We start from the raw sequence: 18,386 nt of genomic DNA, 5'->3' as shown, positions 1-18,386 counted from the left end.
GTTCAGCAGCTGAGAAAGCGAGAGAAGAGTATCAAAATTGTTGACACATTACTTGAGGACTAAATGATATGCCAGTCAGTGATTCAAAAAACAAAGGCTGATCATGAGAAACGAGTATTTGCGGGTTAGTCGTTTATGGTCCCATACAAACAACATGATCGAAAGATTAATGGTAGATCTGCAACTGACAGAAGTAATGATCAATACAAAAACATTGAACTTGAAAGTTTAGTCGTGGAAACCTACGAGAGCAAGGTGATGCTGAGCGATGAGGTGGAGACACTGGGCGTGAAGATGAGGGATGAGGACTCAGAGTCGACCAGTGTGAGGGTGGAATTTGCCATCTCTGTCACGGATTTAAAGAAACGAGAAATATGAAGAACCGTTGAATTCCAAGAACACTCAACAAAAGTGTACAATTTTCTACTTTTTTTGCGACAGTAAAACTATGCACAATCAATAGTCATGTTTTATTTACCTTGGAGAATGTCCCAGGGGATGATAGTGGTGGTATTATTGATGGAACTGACTCCTGTGATGATGACCAGCAACGAGATGACACATGTGGTGGAAGTGACGATAAGGACTCAGGAAGTGCTGATCGACAAGGAGATGGCACTGATGCCGCAGAGCATGACTGGGATTGCTGAGTTTTATTCATTCATTCATTTGTTTTCCATACCACTTACCCTCACGAAGGTCCCGGAGGTGCTGGAGCCTATCCCAGCTGACTCTGGGCGAGAGGCGGGGTACACCCTGAACTGGTCGCCAGCCAATCGCAGGGCACATATAAAGAAACAACCGTTCGCACTCACATTCACACCTATGAGCAATTTAGAGTCTTCAATCAACCTACCATGCATGTTTTGGGGAAGTGGGAGGAAACCGGAGTACACGGAGAAAACCACCGCAGGCGCTGGGAGAACATGCAAACACCACACAGGTGAGGCCGGATTTGAACCCGGGTCCTCAGAACTGTGAGACAGATGTACTAACCAGTCGGTCATCGTGCCGCCCACTGCTGAGTTTTACTTGAAGTCAAATTGGATTTTGATGGCAGTGGTGATTGGGCCTGGTTGTTTTGAGGAACACCTTCCTCATCGCTTTCACCATCTGTGTCGCCCAAGCGGTGGCTATTAATACAAAGGAAATATTCATTACTGCCCAAGAAATTGTCACATTTTAACATTCAAATCAGATTGCTATTTGGACTTACATAGGTTTACGTTTCCTTTTAAGCCCTTGTATTTCCAGCTCCTCTTCATTATCAGAGTCAAGCTCTGATGTTTGGCAGTTCAAAGATTTCATCATCTGCAACACCGACATATAATCACCTAAAATAAACATATTTTAAGGTATTATAGGATAGGAAGACCAACTCTACACATCGCATTGGAAATGGAAAATAGAAAAATATTTACCACGTCTTTAACACTCTGACACCGTGTTTGGTCCAGTGTTTACTTGGGTTCACAAAAGATTTTGCAGCTTTGGTGTTTTTTTTTTACAGTTTTATACGGCGACCAATATGTTGATCCAAGACTGTAGCACCACCGACACACACTGCTTTGCATCCAAAAACTTGACAAGAGACATCCTATAAATGAAGCTAATCAACAGGACACACAAAAGTGAAGCAAGAATTTATATTGCGCATTTCCTACACAAGGTAACTCAATATGCTTTACATGACAAACATTTAAAAACAAAAAAAATATATATAGAAAAGGCTATGATATAAAAATGTAAATAAAAAAATGCATATTTGGGCTTCTGAATCCCACACCACAGACTGCTCGTCATTGGATAGAGGGTTACACGTATAAAATGAGCCCTATTTTGTAAGAATGGGATACGGATTAAGGATTTGATCTGTCCAGATCACGTTCAAACTGGGAATCCGCACACACCTGTAAAAAAACAACAACACATGCATAGGGCCTTAATGAAACATTATTTGCTTTATCCACTAAAATGACTGAATGAAGAAGCTGTTTGCTGACCAGACATATTGATAAAGTGTGCGTGTGCGTGTGTTTGTGTATGTATGAGACAAATAGAGAGAGAGAGAGAGAACGAGAACAGAACGTAACCCATAAGATGTTCAACAGTTAATTGTCACCGTAAAATCAGGCTACAGTTGCCATATGGACAGCCAAAACGAAAGCAAAAACATCTGTTTTCTCAAGTTAGAAGTAGGCTGAAATATCCAAGTTTGGGCAGTGACAAAACCACGTTGCATGTTAAAGCTGTTGTTTTTCGTAGTCGGTCATGTAAACATGAGTCGCGCGCAGCTGTCATGACTCACTTTGATTGGATGTAATGGAGTAAATGTAGCGCGTTACTACCCACCTCTGCTTGCTGTCATTTCCATTACATTATTCTCGGCGCGCCATCAAGTGGGCCAGCATGGGAAATGAATCGGGCATTCACTAAATGCTATATAAAATCAAATACAGTGGAACGTCGGTAAAACGGACCCAATATAACGGATATCCGATAAAACGGACTTCCGGGACTGAACAAGGTGTCCACAAATAGTTTCCATTTGTCACTTAAAATCCCATTGACAAAGTCTGTTAGTTTCAGAATTGGCCGCTGTTTTTACTGGCGCTGTGGCACAATGCTGGGTGAGAATGGGACTGACGTATTTCCGGATCACAGAAATACAGTATGACTAGATCCAATTCTAAAAGACATGCCTCCCATGCCTACGTGGCAGCCATGTTGAATGTGAGGTATTGTCGTAGCGGCCACGTGGTGATGGTTATACCTATTGTGTCTATTGTGTGTAGAGCGCAGCAGAGAGAGCGGCATGGCTGCAGTGTTGGAGGAGGAATAAAAAAAAAAAAAAAAGTCTTTGGAGTCTGGAACATGCTATTTTTGGTACTGTAACAGATTTGGAACTAGGGAGCACACTAATTCCTCTGGGCCCATGAAAGCGACTCACCTTTGATGAGTACTGTATGGTATCATGTCACCATGACTAAGTACACCGGCGTGGTAAGTTTGGATAAAATGTGAAACTTTCAAACATTTTCGACCTTGTTTTATCCATCCATCCATCCATTTTCTGAGCCGCTTCTCCTCACTAGGGTCGCGGGCGTGCTGGAGCCTATCCCAGCTGTCATCGGGCAGGAGGCAGGGTACACCCAGAACTGGTAGCCAGCCAATCACAGGGCACATAGAAACAAACAACCATTCACACTCACAGTCATGCCTAAGGGCAATTTAGAGTCTCCAATTAATGCATGTTTTTGGGATGTGGGAGGAAACCGGAGTGCCCGGAGAAAACCCACGCAGGAACGGGGAGAACATGCAAACTCCACACAGGCGGGGCCGGGGATTGAACCCGGGTCCTCAGAACTGTGAGGCTGACGCTCTAACCAGTCGGCCACCGTGCCGCCACCTTGTTTTATATTTATTTAAAATATCATTGTGCTGGACTGGGCGTTTTAGCCCAATAATTTTGATACTGTACATTAATATGGGGGCATATGGCCTAAAAAAAAGTACTTCAATGTAATGGACAATGAGCTTATATCAGACGACGCCCCCGCCCCTATTAGTCTGTTCTATCGAGGTTCCACTGTACTGAAAAAAATACAGCTAGATGTTAAAGGCATTAATAGGCTTAATCAGCATTGTGTCATCTCCACTAGTAGTGGCATGGGTGAAAAGGACTTTTTTTTAACAAAACATAGTTAGATACTTCAGGTTTACAAGCATTCAGAGGTTACAGCAAACAACTGGATAGGATAAAAAGACACTTGGAAGAGCAAAGTCAAGGATGGAGGTCAAAAAGCTAATGAGCATTTTTAAAAAGAGTTTAGCATAGTTTTTAGTCTGCGATTGGCTGGCAACCAGTTCAGGGTGTACCCCGCCTCCTGCCCGATGATAGCTGGGATAGGCTCCAGCACGCCCGCGACCCTCGTGAGGAGAAGCGGCTCAGAAAATGGATGGATGGATAGTTTTTAGTTGTTTTTGTGAACATCTACACACCTTGTGAAGCCCTCAGAGCCTCAGGGAGGGCATTCGAGAGAAGTGGTACCACTGCTTGGAAGGTCCTGTCTCCTCTGGTGTCGAGTTTAGTCCTGAGCTGGTGGAGGGAGTGGGTGTTGGAGGACTGGAATGTGGAGTGCGAAGCTCACTGAGATATGGAGGAGGATTACCGTGAAGACACTGGTGGGTACATAGGCAGAGTTCGTAGTGGATTCGATAGCAGACTGGCAGCCAGTGGAGGAAGGTGTGAAGAATGAGTGAAATGTAGTTGTATTTGTGAGTCCTTGTCAAGATCCTGGGAACACAGTTCTAGATGTGCTGAAGTTTCTGCAGGCTTCTGCCTGAGACCCCAAAAAGGCAATGGCAAATGTACAGTAGGAGTCAAATAAAATATGAGAGTCAAACTTAACACACAGATTTGTGACATAGTGGGTCACGCGCGGCAGTGCGGGGCCACTTGGTGCGGGGCCACTCACTCATTGCGATAAATAACTCATAACTATGCAAACTTCCTTGGTATCACCTCACTATTTCCAAAGATGTTTATAATTTACATAGCCACTCCCACCATACTTCAGTTGTACAGCCGGGTCCACTACCGCTGTCCTGCAAGCTGTCCCTCCTTGTCCTGTCAAGTCCTGTCCTATATTGTCCTGTCCTTTCTTCACAGGGTGTATCACTACTGCACCATACAACACTTGAATCTAATTTGTCATTGTATTCAGCATATAATAGTTTACTTTCCTCATCTTTATTACAGCTAATGTCCTGTCTTTTGTTGTCTTCTCTAGCTATATTATTTAGTTATCTTTTCACTGTCTCTCCCCTTTGTTTGTTTTTTCTGTCACTCCCCTTTAAAACTACGTTCTGTCCGACTGAAATTTTCAATAAAAATCCATCTGAATACAAAGAACCCCAGTGGCAGCTTAAAAACTCCACTGTGATGGCACAGTAACTTAAAAACTGTTCCAGCATAAACGCGAAACAGATCCTCCTATCTGTTTGACCCAACAGCTGAACAGGACAAAAAAACTAATAATAAGAATACATTTTAAAAAGGCAGATTGGTGTTGGGTCATGTTTCCAGGATCTAAAGAGGATTTTTGAGGTGTGGGCAAATAATGGCCGTTTTTTGAGCTGAATGGACATGACCACGGTCTAGAGAACTTTTTATTATGGCAGTGATGAGTGTGCTTATGCCTGTGATATTTGTTTTAAGCAATGGAAGAGGATCCTGGGAACAAGTAGACACTCTCATTTCCTTTAAGATACCCTCAACCTCCTGCTACATTACCTTAATGAGTTGTGAATATGTGACAAGGGGCAGAGGAAAGGTGTGTACTGGTGCTGAGAAGGAAGGTGAAGGAAAGGCTGAGCGGATAGATTCCACTATGCTGGAAAAGACATCCATGAGCCTATTAGAATGCTCCTGGGTTTGGATACTGTTGGTGGTGCTGATTTGAGGTTTCAGTAGGTGATTGACTGTGGAAAACAACTGTTTTGTGTTCCCGGAGAGGTTATTAATTTAACGGAGTGAAATTGGGATCTGGCTATGGCTCTATGGCTATACCTTAAAGTAGGCTCTTTGGTGGTCATGGTAGGCCTGCTTGTGGATATACACATGGGGGGGAAAATCAGATTTTGTTATTGTTAAATCATTGTAATATTTCATTAAATATACCTCTTTAGGCTGATAGCGCTAAGATAAAGTTAATTGTTTTAATTGTTAAGGTCAAAGACGAAGGAGAGCTGAAAAGCGGCTTCTTAGGTGGAAAGAGACGAGGAAAGCAGAGCCTGATTGTGGGGACTTTGAATGTTGGATCTATGACAGGAAAAACACAGGAGTTGGCTGACATGATGTTGAGGAGAAAGTTTGATATATTGTGTCCAGGAGACTAGGTGGAAAGACAGTAAGGCTAGCTAGTTTAGGGGCAAGGTTCATATTATTTTACCATGGTGTAGATGGGCAGAGAAATGGAGTAGGGGTTGTGCATAATTTACGCCACACTGTTGGGATGTGAAAGAGAAATTCCAGAAGGAGCTCGACAAAGTAGTTCTGAGGATCCCAGACAGAGAGAGAGTTGCGATTGGTGCAGATCGGAAAGACAGGCAGGAGAGTAATTGGTGTATCTTCTGGCAGGAAAGGAGGGAAGGAGACTTGGTGGTGGAACATCACAGTACAGGAAATCATACAAGGAAAAAGGTTAGCTAAGAAGAAGTGGGACACTGAGAGGACCGAGGAGAGGAGAAAGGAATACCTTGAGATGCGACGTAGGGCAAAGGCAGAGGTGGCAAAGGCCAAACAAGAAGCATATGATGACATCATATGTATGTATGTATGGCATATATATGCCAGATTGGACCTTAAAAAAGGAGAAAAGGCTCTCTACAGGTTGGCCAGACAGAGGGATCGAGATGGGAAGGATGTGCAGCAGGTTAGGGTGTTTAAGGATAGAGATGGAAATGTGTTGACTGGTGCCAGTAGTGTTCTGGATAGATGGAAAGAATACTTTGAGGATTTGATGAATGAGGAGAATGAGAGAGAAGGAAGAGGAGAAGAGGCAAGGGTGCTTCTTTGTCACTCAAGCTGTCTCGATCGTTAATGCCACTGGAGAGAGCGTCATGGTTCCAATACACCAAAGGGATCTGTGAGCTGAAGTGCCAGGATAAGGCAGCCATTTTGTATACACACAATAGCAGACAATAAAATGAAGGGTGTTATTTCAGAGATATTAATGATCATGGATGACTTTGTGAAAGTGTCAGAACAATTGCATGTCTTTACCCTTATCATGATTGTATAAAGACAAGAGTACAGTATATGATCATTCATGCACTTGTGTCCACAGAGTTTACAGGCCAATACGTACGTGTAAATTGTGCAACTCACACAATTTTTATGAAGCTGTATGTCTGTACCATTTTGCACTTTTGTCTTTACCGTTATAAAAAGAAGTGTCTTTCAATGGGCCACCACCATTTGCTCTGTCAGTAAGGATTGCCTTTATTATGAATGCCTCAAAGTCATCAGTCATTTTGAAAATACGATAAGCAGCTCAAAGAATGGATGGATCTATGGACTTTAAGCGTGGCTGTTTCAGCCACAGACCCAAATTAAATGTAGGTGGCATAAAAAAATTGCTCAAGTAGAATTATTATTATTATTGTATATATATATATATATATATAGGTGTCTTTACTGTTATTGGTCAAATTATATGAAAATAACCCTTACAAAGAATTCAATGACCGGCAGATCCCAAAATACAACACAATTCATAGCAATGTAGTAATCTAATGGCAACCAGTACAATAAATAATTGATATCAGAGAGGGTGAGACTCAGGCACTAAACTAAAGGCTGCTAAGGGACTAAATTACAGTAATTGCATGGGATATGAGGATTGCTATGATGTACTGTGATGAATGAGCAAGTACTCCATTGTTTTTTTTCCTTGGCATTTTATAAAAATGTACATTATGTATACCCTGTATTTTCCTGCTCCTTTTATCAGAAATCCACAGAAACCCAAGCCCTGTTTGCACGGGCTTGCTTTTCATTTAAAAAAAATTTGGTGGGAGAAACAATCACATCCTCTTTCCCGCCTAAAAACGGACTAATACGTCTTTTGGAAAAACGCTGACGTGCACTTACGAGGGACTGTCACATACATTTATGAACAGTGGAACACAGGGCTTCTGTTGCATGTGGCAACTCAAGCTAGTCCTCACAAAAAGTTAGGGACATTCGACTTTCTGGGTGAAATTTCAGGAAGAATATAGAGCGCCCTATAACCTTTACAGGTCAACTAAAGTTGACCTCCTCTAAAATGTTCTTTTGAGTGTTTTAGTACTTTTGCACAAATTGCTGTTCTCTAACAAGAAGCTAAACGACAAAATTCACAAGAGGTGTTTTTTTTTAATAATTTCAAAGAATGTCCACTTCCATGCCTTTCTGTGACTCGTCCAGTCTCTCTGCATTTGGTTGCAACCAGCTGATGACACTCTGTGACGCTCTTAGCGTGGTGACCAATTCTGTCTGAGAACATTGTGTGTAAAAGCTCACAGTGGCGAGGAACTGCTGATCAGTTGTTAGGTGTCGTCTTGGTCCCATGATGTCAAAATGTGAACAGCATGATGAGGAGGGCTGCTTGTATTTACATACTACTTCTAATTGGACTAGGACATGTATTGCGTCATTTCCTGGCTCAAATACATGCTGTGAATTTTGCTGTTCAGCTCCTTGTTAAGAGAATAGCAACTTGTGCTAAAAAAGTACAAAAACTTACATATTAAAGTTATAGTTTTAGGTTCATCATGAAATTTCACACGAAAGCCCAGTAGCCTAAGCTTTATGTAAGTCGTGTGTATTATACAGTATAGTACAAGATGAGTTTGTACTACTTGTAAAAGAATGCGCAAAGCTAACATTTTTACTTTGTTATTGTCTGGTTTTCCCCATCCTTTATAGCGTGCAAACGGAAGGAGCAAGACACAGCGAAGGAGCGGAACAATACACCAAAGAAATCCCGGTTGGTCTTCACTGACCTGCAGCGGCGAACTCTGCTGGCCATCTTCAAAGAAAACAAGCGGCCTTCCAAAGAGATGCAGCTCACCATCTCGCAGCAGCTGGGCCTCGAACTTACCACCGTCAGCAACTTCTTCATGAACGCCCGGCGCCGGAGCCTGGACAAATGGACAGACGACGGAGCCAGTCCCGGCGCCCAATCTTCAGCGTCCAGCACTTGTACCAAAGCGTGATAATAGGTGGAGGGGTAGATGGCAGGGAGGAGGGTTGGGTAGGGTTGGGTTAAGGTAGGGGGATTGTGAGGTTGAGGGCACGGGTCAAAGTTTAGCCTGATCCGAGCAAGGAGTGGAAACTGGGAAACCAAAGTTTTTACTTTTTGTTTTTTTGTTTGTCTGTTTGCGTTTGTTAAGGATGACAAACTGCGAGAGGGGCTGCTCACTGTGACGACTTGTAGCCAAACCGCCTTTTTCAAACTCATCACCAATCCATTCAGAAGCTGAAGGGTAAACTCTGCCTGAGAGCAAAGCAAAACGACCAAAAAAAAAGTTCAATTCTTCACTGCTGGTGTCTCATTTGGGACAAGAAACTGACACACTAGCCCAAATACCAAAGACAAGAGGACAATATGTTTTCTATTATGCAATATAAGCTAGGAACCAACCAATGGAGTAACCAATGAAAGTTTTATGACTACGAAATGTGCTAAGAATGAATGGACATTTCATCCCATGTCCAAAACCTAGGTTACTTATTACCAAACGAAAGAACATCGAAGGATTTATCAGAAATGAAAACATCAGACAACATTCTTATTTCTTGACACCTTTTTTTCCCACTGAACTAATTTTACCCTCAAGTTCAAATACATTGACAGCAAACCAAATTAATTTCCCCATGAGCTCAAAACTCAACACATGCTATAATTTTTACTTTACAAGCACGATTTAAAATTAAAATCTTACCAAAGACAAAAGGCATACAATTCAACGATTCTTCAAGTTAGGAGATGGCTTAATATGGAAGCACAAAAACAAAGACTTACACATACAGTAGTACCCTTCCAGGCACATAAACCTTCCTCACAGTCTGAGCCAACTTGTAGAACTGCAAGTTTTTCTCCAATTCAGTGAAGTACAGCGGATATGTATATGTACAACGTATGTGAGCACAATGTTGAAGCACATTTTCTTTGCAATAGAACCGGGGCTCTCTGCCAAGCCGAGTGGTTTTCGCATCTTACAAAACTCAGGATGCCATTTTTCTAAACAGTGGCTGAAATCCGCTCTGCGTTCCTGTAATCCCACGCTGTAATGTACTGTATAAGAAGTCATTTCCCAAATGTGTTCCCCAAATTGACAACCTGACAGAAACATAGTCAAGCTAAACCAATATCCTCCAGTTAAACCTGGTTTTGGTCAACCGTTTTTCTGTTTTGTTACCATGATAATTCATCACATCTGGCCAGCGCTTTTGTATCTGAGCATTAGCGCAATCTTAAACTGAGAAAAACTATTTACACCTCTGGAAAATGGAAACTTAAAATAAATATATTTGAAACATTTACAATGGCATTAAAGGCCATCTCCCATTTAAAGACAGTCATAATGTGAATGTATTTGTGTATTCAGATACTTGTTGTAGACCTCAATTATTCGGCGTGTGAAGCCTAAAAAAAAAAACAGTTTCTACCAACTTGGCCATGATTGTTAAAGGTCTCTTTTTTTGGAAAAAAAAACGGGGAAAAAAAAGAGTGTACCCTTGATAGTCCTCAACGATCAGTACATTTGAGGGATTTCAAAGATGTCAATACTAGTTTGGCTTAAATCTGTTATTAGACCTTTTAAGACTGCCATGAAAACACCCCAAAGACCAACAGTGGACCATTTGATCCTGTGGGGAATGGACTGCCCAGGCGAATCAGGGCCTTTGTAATAGTTAAAGAGGACAATCTAAAGACGATGTCTGGAAAGTCAGTCTCCTGCAGAGGATCATTAGGCTAGTAACCAAGAGGACAGGTCGCAGCGCTTTGAACAAATCAGGTTGATCAAGAATCAATTGTCGTATATCAACATTTGTTTGCGGCCTCGGCTTGACTTCATGTCCGTACGAATGTCACCCAGCGCACATTATTACCAAATTACTGTATACCCTGCCTATACGATCACTCTGTATAGCCTTTCCAATATGACGTAGATACCTAAGATTCCACAAAAACACCTCAACCGCCATCACCTCCAACTGTGTTTTAGCAGCCTTTACGATCCATGATCACCTCATCAATCATCTCTTACATGAGCTATCAAACCAAAAAAGAAATAGCAACCAAACCAAAGCAAAGACGCCAGTCAGCAGCCCCTGCTCCTTTAGAAACCCCAGGCTGACTCCAAGCCTGGTTAGAAGCAAGCCAAAGGCTTGAGATTGAAAAAAAAAAAAATGGACATGAGACTTTTTCTATTTATTGACAAATCGAAACCAAAGAAAACCCTTTTTCTGCACCTAACTGTTTCCAAAAAAAAAAAAAAAAACGGACTGAAGATGGAAAAGTATTACTACCAAAACCACAAAAAATATTAAAATAAAAAAGAGCGGATGCAGCAATGTCAAGGATAGAGGATGACGCTGCGATAGAGGAACGGGTGACATCACAAGAGCGGAGAAATAGCTTTGTTCTGGCTGCGGTCAAGTCAGGCCGGCCAAGTTGGGGACTGGAAAGGGTAAAACCGCACGGGAAGGAGGGAAGAAGGAAGCGGAGGACGCCGTCATCAACGTTCTTCCCTCCAGCCCGGAAATGTCCGAACATTAATGTGTCTCTCACGGTTGAAGAGCGTCTTTAACGTGTGCCTATGCAGTTTTTCAAAGTAAAAATGGTTCAACGAACAACAGAAACCTCATCAGCTAATAAACCAAAGAGTCACTGTTAACTCCGGTAGCAGTTCTCCTCCTCTTGTCACCGCCTAAATTTGGCAAAGCGGTGTGTGCGCCAGTCACATGATGTGCTTTGGGTTCTCTTCCATGTACTGTAATACTTTCCAACAAGCCCTACTTTTGTTTCTTCCAAAATGTTGTGGGTTTACATTATATCCACTCGTCTGTTAATCCTCGACAACTAGGTCGCTAGCAATTATTTGGATTCATTTGATGATGCATCCACAAATCCAGCAGGCTATCAATTTCCATGGCAGTCATTCAACTAATTTGAATAAGTACACGGTAAGAAAGCACGTAGCCATTAGCCTTAGCCGTTAGCTCCTCCACAAGGCAAGTCTACCTCCAAGCTCCTAGGCCTCAGTGCAGGGATGATTTATTGATCCCTGCCTTTTCTGTTCATAATACATTTGAGCAGGAAGCAGTCTATTCAGACACCATTAACGAAAAAAACCAAAACAAAACAATAGTACACATCAGTTGTTAACTAACTGCAATGCTTCCGTCCGTCGTTTATATTTTGCTTCCATCCAATCCAATATGAAACATTCATGTTTCTGCTGACTGATCCTCCGTGCTTCCTAAAGCAAGAAGACTGATAATATTGCTATGTGAGGTGTACAGTTCATACCAAAGACTCTTTGCTGTACGAGCACGTTGACATACTCTAATTTGCCTGAATTCCACTCGTATAGAAAACCTTGGTCAAACATTGCAAATCAGAATTCACTGTTGATTGGCATAACTAGCTCGCACAAACCAGCTCCCCGTTTTGGAGCGGGACCATGTCGCTTGGAAGATGCACATTTGCTTGTTCTTTGAAGAGGAGGGGAACTCTGCTGCTGCTCCACAATGTGCAACAACAATAAATGAAACCAACCAAAATTATACAACATGAAACACTCGCTGAGAGAAACTGCTCAAATATCGGTCCAATAGCTTTATCCTTAATTTTCTCTCTTTCTGTATGTAAAGCTTCTAGTCCAAAGAGATGCCCCCACCCGCTGCGCTGAGGCCTCCGATACCCAATGGAGGGGTGTTGTTTATGGAGCCAGGGGTGGTGGCCATTTTCCATTCTCACTTGCAATTATGTCTGGTTGTAATACAGGCAAGACACACACACACACACACACAAAAATAAAAAAAATTAAAAAAATATTTTTAAAAAAATATGGGTATGAAACCAAAAATGTCCAAAGAGGTTTTCATTGCTTGTTTGCGCAAAGTACTTAAAAATTATTTGCCAATGATTATGTCTAGTATTACATTCCTACTTGGGATTTTTTGCAAAATGTGTGTTTTTTTTTCATTTCATGTAATTTATGTTTTTAATTTAAATGAACAAATTGTGTTGCCAAATCTCCCACTGTAACCTTTACCCTTTTGATGAAGATTAGCTTTGCCAAAGTTTACATTGTACGTTCCCTTTTCTTTCTGTTTGATGCTGTATTTATTTATAAGGTGTTTAGAACACTCTAGATTTGTACTTGATGATAATTTAATGATATTTAATTAGATGTAATTGTTTTCAATGAATATTTATGTATTTAAGAATGTTAGTTGCATCAAAGATGCAGTGCTTACGCTGGCCTCTTAATTTATTCTTAGTTAGCTTTACTTTAAAAACTAAAATGGAAAAAAATAAATAAATAAACAAAGGCAACGTTCTTTTCTGAATGCTTAGACTTAATGAGAGAACAATGTAGGAATGTTAAACTAGACTTACATCTGAATGTCCACTCATGCTCTCACTGTTTTTATTCATGGGGATGATATTTCATTTTTGAGCATAAAAACAAGGCTCAGAATATGCCAACAAATGATGAGCACTGCATCTGTCTTTGTTTCTGCTAATTTATTGTTCAATTTTTTTTTTTGGTCCTTTTCTTTTCATTTGTTCGCATTCTGCTGACCATTGTCGGATAAGCAACGGCTTTCGGGCTGATGTTCTAGATTTGAAAAAAGATCAGGTGAAGAGCAGGACACGCATTGATGTAAACTGAACTACCAAAGACAACTGGAATCCTTGAGAGAAGCAAATAAACTGTGTGTGTTTACATCCATGCAGCTCATGCCCTGGGTAAGGACTTATTCTTACACTAGTGATAGTATTAAATAGATATAGTTGTATCAATTACAACCCCTATTTTCTGCAACAAAATTGTTTAGCCGAACTATGTATTTGACAAAGAAGCCATACTGAAAAGAAAATGTATAATGTGAGCATAAAGTCACAAGATCAGTCGTGAGAACAAACTTTTAACTTTAAATATTCTTTTATTTTTGCTTGTTTGTCTGTATACCTGTATGCCCTGTGACTGGCAGACGACCAATCTTGGGTGTCTCACCCAAATTCAGCCGGGACAGGCTCCAACTCACCACTGACTCTAATTAGGACAAGCGCTACAGAAAATGGATGGATGGTTAGATACAGTAATATTCCGATCATAATGCGACACATGAATTAAGATGAGGACTGTTGAAGATCAACTACTAGTGTTTTTTGTTTTGTTTTTTTAACTTGCAGTAGTATAACAGCTCCCGACAACCCTGGTGGATCTCATGGTGGAGCATGTGGTTAGCACTTTTGCCTCAAGGTTTACATGATTGAAGACTAAATTGCCCATCGGTGTGAATTGTTGTTGGTTGATATGTGATTGACTGGCGATCATGTACACTTTGAATTTACTCAATTCGAACATGATATACACGTTGCACATGATTAAAACGTGTTAAACTCGTATCTATTGTAGTATTACTTTTGAGGAGACGAGGGGAAAATCCGTTTAGCGCATTTTAGTCATGAGCAACTGATGTACACGATCAAATTCAGTGTACTTTTTTTCACTTCTGGCATTACTATATTTCACATAACATTGAAATGTTATTTGTGCAATTTGACAACTTTTTGGGTCTGCATTTTCCTTTGCTTTTCTTCTCAGTGTGGCTCTAATACTCCTTCAAAGTATTTTGTATTTACCTGATTCCATAGACTTAAACAACAACCAAAGTAAGCAAATAAAATGTTGCCTTAATGTCTACAAGAATTGTTTTTGTTAGTTCAACGCAAAATTTAAGAAAATGTTTCATGAGCATCATGTATTTTGTGTTCAAGTAACAAATTACAAGACACACATGAAAATATGAAGTCTATAGTCAGTGTTTCTTTTTCTTTTTAATTTATGTTTTTAAACCAAGTTGCAAACATTACTGTATATAAAATGTTTAAAAAATAGAAATGTAAATGTAAATGTGGGATGAAAATTCTACAGGAATCCAAATTGTTGATTTGTAGTTTCTAAATATTGGAAGAAACACAAAATGGAATTTGATTCCTGTCTTCGTTGAGTTTCTGCGCAAAATCTTTATTTGCCAAAGATCTTATCCAGGTTATTGTTAAGGGGATGTAATGCTACCACACACCAGTTCCGCATTGAAATACCTGCGGCATTGATCCAGTTTCTTAAGGACGTTTGTGTGAGTGTGACACACTGACTTGTTTTGTTGTCTCGATAGAAAGGAAGAAGTCCCTTGAAGCTACAGCTGCTTCCAAGAATGAGTTTGTGCGCATGCGTGCGTGTGTATGTAAAATGAAGGAAAAGTCTACTCCAGCAGTGAGAACCAGAGAGGCTACCTCACTGAATTTCCATTTGTCCTTTCGATTGTCTTGATGAAACCAAAGAAACCATTTTGTTTTTTCTTCTTCTTCAGTGCTGTCTCGCATACAGTGCCACTCTTTCTTATGTAAAGATGCTGGGGTCTCCACCATTTTTGGTCTTTGCATGGTCTATGTTCCTCAAAAGAGACCCAATGCAAATCAATTATGTGAATGAGTCAGCCATTTATTGTCTGGTTTGAAAAAAAAAAAATTGGGATTGATAATATGGACGTTTTCCTGATGTCCAACGAGAGGCACATTTTCTCTTTCTTGTTCAAAAGTGTAGGGAACGGGCAAAAATATGAATGATATTTAAAAAATATATATTGTAGATTTGGCTCTATTAAACTTTGCAGAAAATAAATAATAACGAGCTTTAATGTTTTGTCTTGACACCTAAATCAATTGCATTTTAAGTCTGGAGTTTGTTCAAGCAATCTTTTACAATTTATTTTTCACACGACTATTGTAGTATTTGAATGGCTTCTCTTCAGCTACGTGCCGCATAGCGACTACATTGTGATTTGTGTTAAGCCGACAAAGGTCGAATTAAGCCTTTTGCGTAACCTATCACCCCCCCCCCCCCCCCCCCCCCCCCCTCTACAGTATTTGACAACTTGTTCGAGCCGAAGTGGAACAAATTGGAAGGGTCGAACAAATTTCCTTTCCATTGACCTTTAAATATATTTTTCTTGTCAAAAAACAAACGTCAGTGCTGTCATTTGGAGTTTCCTTCCACTCTGCTCTTTGCAATATAATCACAGCAAATCAATTCTCAGTGACTTTATTTTTATTTTTTTTTACTTTAATCTCAGCTGCTTTTCCACTTATGTGAACAAGATACAAACATCCTCTCATAAATTACGAATCAGTATTTTCTGTAAATGCCAAATCAAGGTACTTGTTTATTTTTCCTGATGGTTGCAAAGCTTTAAACGTGGAGAAAAAAATCCAACCGTGCTCTCTTTTCCAAACTGTTGCAGATATACCTCCTCGCCACTGGTGATGATGATGATGATAAAATTGTCGTAAATTATTCACGCACTCTTCTTTCTACTTTTGTTTTCTTGCTGGTAGTTTTGTATGCTGTATAACTTTTGGCTCTGTCCCATTTAACCAGGACAGAGGGAGAGGGTAGAATTGAACATTTAAATGCATTGTTTGGCTCCTGATTGTGGGGGTGATTGTCCCCTTGTGTGCATACTGTATGGTTGGAATTGGGAACATTTGGGACTGAAAAGATGCCAAAAATCTACGTGTTTCCGCCCCGAAATAATACAGGCTTCTTTGATGCGCTTTTTTGATTTGAACATTCAACCATGTGAAATTTATTTTTATACCTTCCTTAAATTCTTACGTCAGTGTCTGTCTTTACATGTGCATCGCCGTTTCATCGTACGTACGGTAGCAGTGCTATAGGCCAGAGTTCATGCATGAGTGTATTTACAGTTAGCTATCCATGTAATGCAATGTGGCTCTGTTATTGACCTCATTATCATCCCCATCGTCGTCATCAATCATTTCATCAGTGTAGCCTCGGTTGCATCTAGTAGGACCTTTGAACTGCTAATGTAGAAGTTACAGAATTACGCTTCTGCCAGTTCAGGCTTTAACTGGATTCAACTGAAATCATAGTCACCGTTAGTCAATATAGTCACCATAGTCAAATCATAGTAAAGGGTCGAAATCATCTGCTTCTGATGTGTTTTACTTATTCAAGCAGTTTCATCCATCAAATTTGACAGACGTGTCCAATCCAGCTCTCTCACTCTTCTACAATGTCATCAAAAACAAATCATTGCATTCAGGTTTTTTTTATTTTTATTTATTTTTATTTTTTTCATTCCTTCTATATTATCCACAATGTAAAGCAAAATCGAATTCAGCATTTTTTACATTTTCTACATTTGGTTGGAAAAGAAAAACAGACATGACTGAAAATTGTGGTTGTGGAATAAAATGATGATCAAACATAACAGAGACCATTGGAGAAATATTATTGTTCCACTCTATGTATAAAAGACGGGGGGGATCAATAAAGACATCACAATGGTCTTATCCATGAACAAGTGATTCTGGTCTCATTACTGTATTTGTCAAAAATATACAGCTATAGAATGTAAAGTTGCTTTGGATGCCTTGGAATTTTTCAATATTCATACTGACCAATGAAATTCAACCAAGAAGTCTACTGAAACTAATTTTGTCAGCCAATTTAAAGAAAGAGTCAAACAAAACGATTGAGAGATCTTTCATATGCACCCAGAACACACTGCCATAACAACAAAGGCCAAATCAATCTCCAGACTTAAATCCTATAGAGCATTCATTTTGCCTGCGTAAGAGGCAAAAGAGACAAAACGAAGCCTGGAAAAGCATAAAAGAAGAATGCAGATGATTGGTAATGTCAGTGGGTTACCATTGATGCAGTTCCTGCAAGCGAAGGATTTACAACCAAAAAATTGTCTTCACTTTAGTCTAATTAAGTATATGTTGGAACACTTTGGCTCACCGAAAAATTCTTATTCTGTATTCTAAGTTGTGTATCAAATCCATATGTAAATACATGGAATGTAAATAAAAAATAAAAAAAAAAACACAGAAAAAAAGACTAGACTGTTGATCTCTTGTCTCATACACCATTTACCTTTTGATATCAAACCCAAATGTTTTCAGCCTACAGCAAAAATAAATAAATTAGCCTTATGAGGTAGTGTAGGAGTTTCATCAAATTTGGTGTTGCTATTTCACTATACTGTATCATATGTGCGTTAATGCGACATTCTATAAAATTCAGCTGGAACAGTCTCGAGCTCACCCGCAAATGTAATGAGGACAAGCTGTATAGAAAACGGATGGATGGGTGGAATGCCAACCATGGGACCTTGTTAGCTACTTTCCAGCAGTCTTGAATGCATTATATTTACCAGCTGGTACTTCTTTGTGAATGCTGAGGAACAAGCACACTAATTCCTTTTTACGATGAAGTTCTGTTCCTAAGGTGGCAATGTAACCCAAATGTGTCTGTCATTAACCTACGCCAATTTAATAGTAAAGATATACTGTAATTACAGTAACCATTTGCATGAAACACTTTGAGGACATATACTGTACGTATATATATATATATATATATATATATATATATATATATATATTTTAAAAAAAAAATATTGCACCATTCGCAACCTTGCATTAAATTTATATTTAAAAACAAAAAAAATGCTGCAAGGGAGATATGAATATATTCTGTCCGAACACATAGCGATTGTG

The 18,386-nt window shown here is 39.9% G+C and overlaps 1 protein-coding gene across 1 annotated transcript in view; it reads left to right on the top strand.

The window, feature by feature from the left end:
* Positions 1–15,493, top strand: part of onecut2 (one cut homeobox 2) — a 38,602-nt gene extending 23,109 nt beyond the window's left edge. The window contains exon 2 of the mRNA XM_061747147.1: positions 8,474–15,493. Within this exon, the coding sequence (XP_061603131.1) occupies positions 8,474–8,763 (290 nt within the window). The 3' untranslated portion in view covers positions 8,764–15,493. The remainder of the gene's footprint in view (positions 1–8,473) is intronic.
* The last annotated feature ends 2,893 nt before the right edge of the window (positions 15,494–18,386 follow it).

The sequence above is a fragment of the Phyllopteryx taeniolatus genome, chromosome 15, assembly GCF_024500385.1.
Source record: "Phyllopteryx taeniolatus isolate TA_2022b chromosome 15, UOR_Ptae_1.2, whole genome shotgun sequence".
Taxonomy (NCBI): domain Eukaryota; kingdom Metazoa; phylum Chordata; class Actinopteri; order Syngnathiformes; family Syngnathidae; genus Phyllopteryx; species Phyllopteryx taeniolatus.
This window is presented reverse-complemented; position numbering and strand designations above follow the sequence as displayed.